The 5,643-nt window shown below is 36.4% G+C and overlaps 1 protein-coding gene across 1 annotated transcript; it reads right to left on the reverse strand.

Moving 5' to 3' along the window:
* Positions 1–716: 716 nt before the first annotated feature.
* Positions 717–3,574, reverse strand: LOC107668146 (glutaredoxin-related protein 5, mitochondrial-like). Its single transcript, XM_016459938.1, has 2 exons — positions 3,055–3,574; positions 717–1,006 (listed from the first exon to the last, which is right to left on the reverse strand). The coding sequence occupies exons 1-2, from the start codon at positions 3,548–3,550 to the stop codon at positions 834–836; spliced, it is 669 nt and encodes a 222-aa protein (XP_016315424.1). The 5' UTR covers positions 3,551–3,574; the 3' UTR covers positions 717–833.
* Between the last annotated feature and the right edge of the window lie 2,069 nt (positions 3,575–5,643).

Raw genomic sequence — 5,643 nt, forward strand, 5'->3', positions numbered from 1 at the left:
TTCTTGATTAATGCCTTTATCAGACTCCAAATTTTGTCAATGACACTGCTTTTTACGATCTACAGTGAATATATAAGTTAGGAGTTGAAATACAAAACCCTTGAAACAATAAGGTGAATCTCTTCATACTTGTATCAAGTAGGAGCTGTTCATGTATTGTATCTCACAGAACTGCATCTGCAGATCTTTAAAAACGTCTCACCATTAAGGTTAAATAGATACTGTTGCTCCACACGATTAGAACATCTTACACGAGTTACTGGCACAAAAGTGTTGAGTATTACCCTCTCTCTCTCTCTCTCTCTGGCAGGACAAATTCTAAACATGTCTTTAGACAAGAAATAACACCTGACTGACAAATATACAGGCTTTACAGAATGAGGAAGAGGGAAATCTCTTTCTGAATCAACAAGCATATTCTTCGTAATGACATCAGATACACAGAATTCATAATCTTGTGACACACCCAGCAGATTTAGTTTCGAACAATGGGTGCTTTAAAATATTTTATTGACAAAAAATGATATACATCTAAAATACATTTAATACTATATTTGAAAATACAACATTTTAAATATGCAGTGGTCTAGCATTAGAGTATCTGAAATAAAGACAAACATAGAAAATGCAATCATTTGTGTGTAATACGGTAATTCTATGTCAAGTGTTTTACAGTGATGTTTCAGAATTTGGAAGGTTTGACATCACTTCCTTCAGTAAGCTGAGGACAGTTTGGACTTCAGCAGGTCAAGTCTCCATTCACAAGTCAAACCTTTGGGAGGTTTACGTCAATGAACAATCATCCCAAAGACTCGTCTTTGCTGACTAGACTCCTACTTGGACTCTTTTTCTTGATCCAGGAGAGCTGATCTGATTCCCAGCTTCTGAAGTTCCTCTACCAGATCTCCACTCTGATGCATCTGAAGAAGAATATCACAGCCGCCAAAAAACTCACCATTGATGAACACCTGTGGAATCGTTGGCCAGTTGGAAAAAGTCTTTATTCCTTTTAGGGAAAACAAAGTCACATGTCAGTAGTTTTATTTAGCATAACTATTTCCATCTCTGTTTAATTCTCCTTAATCACTTCAGAGTCTAGGCTTTACTGTTTGGAAACTAACCTCAGTCATGTAAGGTTAACACCCCTTTCTTCCTGCTGCACAGGACTGATAAAGGCAATCAGAGCCGACAGGACTGGACTGCTGGTGCCGTTAACCTACTTGTGCTGTACTGACCAAACTAACAAGTTTCAGACCCAAATCGACTTTCATTGTATGTATAAAAATTGTGGAAGCCCGTTTCTGCTACAGTTAAGTAGAAATTCTGTAATTCAGAAACATCTCATAATTAGAAGAACATTTGTAGTAATAATGAGAAAAATTCTCATAAACTTAGTTTCTCGATTATTGTAACATTTCAAGTCAATATTATGAGGAAAAAAATTAAACGAGAAACTGTCATAATTTATTTCCTCATGAATATCTTGCAATAATGACTAAACATCTCATAATAATGAGAAACTCTCATGTAATAATGTCCTGGTTTCTCATAAAAATTCCTCATAACTTATTTCTTATGTTTCTTACTATTTTAAGATGTTAAGTGATTGCCTTGTAACAATGAGAAACTGTCTTGTAATAATGGAACATGTTCTTATGATAATAATTCATCTAATTAACATCTCGTAATAGTGACTCAACATCTCATAATAAGAAACTTTCTGATACTAATAGATGTCAAGTCATTATTACGAGACAACATTTCATAATAATGAGTAACTGTCTCATAATTAGAAACCTTCTTATAATAATAACTTGTTTAGTCATTACTATGAGATAATAATGAGAAACATCTCAATCATGAGAAACTTTCATGTAACAATGCCTTGGTTTCTCATTAAAATGAGAAACTTCCTTATTATGACTAAACATCCCAAAAATCAGAAACTTACTCATAATAATAACTCTTTCTAATTATTGTTAAATGTCAAGTCATTATTACGATAAAACTTCTTCTAATAATAACAAAACGGTATTATAATGAATAACTCAAAATAACTTTGTTTCTAATTCATATCTCATAACAATTACTAAACAATTATATTATTTCTGGCAATATTATTATTTATAATATGAATATTATTTTCTAAGTGTAATTATACTTTCTCAAAAGGACAACTTAGTTTCTAATTAATATCTCATAATAGTGACTAAATAGCAAATGAGAAACTTTCTCGTTATAAGGACTAAGGAGTTTTTGATTACTGTGAGATATTGAGTAAATATTATGAGAAAAGATTTCATAATAATGTAACTCTTTCTAATTATTGTTAAATGTCAAGTCATTATTACGATAAAACTTCTTCTAATAATAACAAAACGGTATTATAATGAATAACTCAAAATAACTTTGTTTCTAATTCATATCTCATAACAATTACTAAACAATTATATTATTTCTGGCAATATTATTATTTATAATATGAATATTATTTTCTAAGTGTAATTATACTTTCTCAAAAGGACAACTTAGTTTCTAATTAATATCTCATAATAGTGACTAAATAGCAAATGAGAAACTTTCTCGTTATAAGGACTAAGGAGTTTTTGATTACTGTGAGATATTGAGTAAATATTATGAGAAAAGATTTCATAATAATGAGATACCTTCTTGGAATAACTTAACCTCATAATGAGAAACTAAATCATTATTATATAAAACAAAAAAAACAAACAAAAAAACGTTTTAAAAGACAATTAGTTGTTCTGTTTTTTTTTTTTCGAAATGTTACGACATTCTGATAATTATGAGAATGGTTATTGTCATTATGAGATACTAAGCTATAACTATGAGTTTCTTAATGGTTCATAACTAAGGGCTTAAAATGGAAATTTTACAAAAAAAAATGTACAAATGGAAATTTGTAAAATGTGTCACTAGCACAGGTTAAAAATGAACCACACAACAAGATAAAATTGTCATTCAAGCCAATATCAAACTCCAGTTGGGTAAAAACAACCAAACCCCCTCAAACCACAATCACCAGGCACTGACCTTGTCTGACATCCTGATCATCCAGCACGTTATAAGCAGCATAGCTGTCGACCCCGTGCATTCTCAGGATCTGGACGACGGCTTTGCTGAAGCCGCACATGGGCTGTGCAGGAGTGCCTTTCATGAAGACCACCACTTTGTCCTTCTTCACCATCTCCTCCAGGGTCTTCAGGACCGCTGAGGAGGAGCACATGAGGCGGGCCCAAACAGACAGCAGCTCTCCGTTATTCTGCGCTGTTCTGTACGCGCCCGATCGAAGACACCGAGCTGCCGTTCTCATAATGCTGTTCATCGTGCAAGTCTGAAGGGTTTGGTAGAGATTAAAAGAGGTTTCAAATACGTTTGAAACTTCCCTTAACAAACGCCACAGAGCCTCGCCGAAGTAACTCACTGGACGCAAGCTACGCCCCCTCGAGTATAAACACTCAAGGATGAAAGCTATTGGGTCTCGTTTTTGTCTTCTCCTCTCTGATTGGTTGAATACTCCGTCAGTCATGAATGTTACACAAGTTGCTTTTTCTCTTGATCTCTGACAGCTTCTATTTTAGCAGTTTAAAGTATTTTATGAAATTTATCTACTGTTACATGTATCGCCACTGTAATTTAAAAACGTCTGTTGCCTTTTCTTGTAAGAAGTAATTAGTGGAGGCGTTTACATCCGGTTAGAATGCACTCTAGCTTTTCCGCGAATCGGTTCTTTCAAACATTTCGTTGTAAAGATCCGGTTCAAATAAACGACTCAGTGATTAATCTTTTCAGTTCATTATGTTTAATTGATTCAGCTCACATTGTAATTAGCATTTTTAACAATAGTAAAAACAGACTCGCCATTGATAGAACGGATTCAGTCAGATTCGTAAACGAATCGTTAGACCGTTTTATTGAAACGGTTCAACCGAATCAGTGTTATGACTCAGAATGAATGATTCATTCACGAAGCTCTATTTAAGTTAATGTTGCTGTAGTTTGTGTTTGGACTGGTGAAATCCTCGTTTATTTTCTTACAGCTTGTAAGAGGTAACCCAGGTAGCCAAAAAGATCTGGCCCGATAACGGCCCAAATCCGGCAAGCCGGAAGAAATAACTCGGGCCAGATGCGGTTGCCGGACTCGTGTGAATCACGGGAATGAATGACGCGCCAGAATCGGCCCGAATACGCTGGCCCGAGTCCGGGTGCCGAAACTGAGCCGACACTGCCAGCATCGGGCCACAATCAGGCCAGCACAGATTATACAATTAACCGGTACTGGCCCGAGTCCGGGTGCCGAAACTGAGCCAACGCTGCCGGCATCGGGCCATAATCAGGCCAGCATAGATTATACAATTCGAGTCTGGGTTACAAAGGGAAATGTATATGAATGTAAAGAACTCTCTCTCTCTCTCTCTCTATATATATCCTATGTGTGTGTGTGTGTGTGTTATTTATATATACATATTTAATTACAATAACAGTTATCTATCATTTATCTATCCAATTTCAAAAGTTAAAATGCAGAATGGAAGCTTTTTACAGGCTTTAAGTGTCACACATTTGTACTGTAGGTGTTGTGTTTTAGCATGATTAGCTTGTAACTATTTGTGACAGTCACAAGTCATCTTTGCAGGTACAAGACTTCAACTCATATGTTAGGTGAGATCAAACAACCCTCCACTTTCAAGAGATTCTTGTAGTAACACTAAACATTTTACAGAAGCGGACTATATGCTTAAAATTAGTTTATATTGGCCATAAGAATTGTGAAAATACGAGCCGCTGCCGACACACAGCCGAGTGAGCCGACACTCAGCCGCAATCGGCCCGATTCCGCTGGCTACCTGGGAAGCGACGTTTATCTACCCGTTAATAACAGTGCAGTCTCGAGATCCCGTCTCCTGTATCAGCAGTGGCTGGAGACTCAGCGAGGCTGCACAGATAAAACCGAAGGAGCAAAAGGCGTGACTTCTCTAGACTGAAGTTTTACGTGCGATATTCTTTCAACAAGTTTTGTCAGAGGCATGTGAAATGCCTTTGAGCCTAAGACGAAAGCAGCTGCTTGTAAATTACTGGATTAGTTTGAAGGGACAGATAGATAGTCACCCAACCAAAAGTGTTACAAGACAATTGGGAAAAGGGAAAGGGGAAAAAAAAAAGTTTTGACAGGAGATGATGCTGCACGTGACCTGGGAGTATATGGAAAGGAGTTTTGTAAAACTGGTATGGCCCAGTATCCCTATATGGAAGTTTGACACTCCAATAGTGGATTTGGAGGTATTACAGACCAAAATAGCAAACAATCAAGTTGATTTGGTGAGTGGATTTTATAGACATGTGAACCAGAAATACATTCATTTTAAGCACAGTTTTACAGATGGATCAAAAGACCCAATAACAGGAGTTACAGGTGCTGCAATTGTAATTCCCAGCCAGAAGAGTGAAATGAGCAGGGGAACTTCAGATCACTTAAGTGTATATGCTGTTGAGCTGTTTGCCATTTTGATGGCATTATAATGTAGGGTGACCATACGTGCCATTTTCCCAGGATGCGTCGTGGCCAGGGTTTGTATATTGCCTAAAATATCTAGGTTTTGGCTTTGTTTGCATGTGCAGACC

The sequence above is a fragment of the Sinocyclocheilus anshuiensis genome, unplaced genomic scaffold (genome assembly GCF_001515605.1).
Source record: "Sinocyclocheilus anshuiensis isolate Anshui unplaced genomic scaffold, SAMN03320099.WGS_v1.1 scaffold2461, whole genome shotgun sequence".
In the NCBI taxonomy this organism is placed as follows: domain Eukaryota; kingdom Metazoa; phylum Chordata; class Actinopteri; order Cypriniformes; family Cyprinidae; genus Sinocyclocheilus; species Sinocyclocheilus anshuiensis.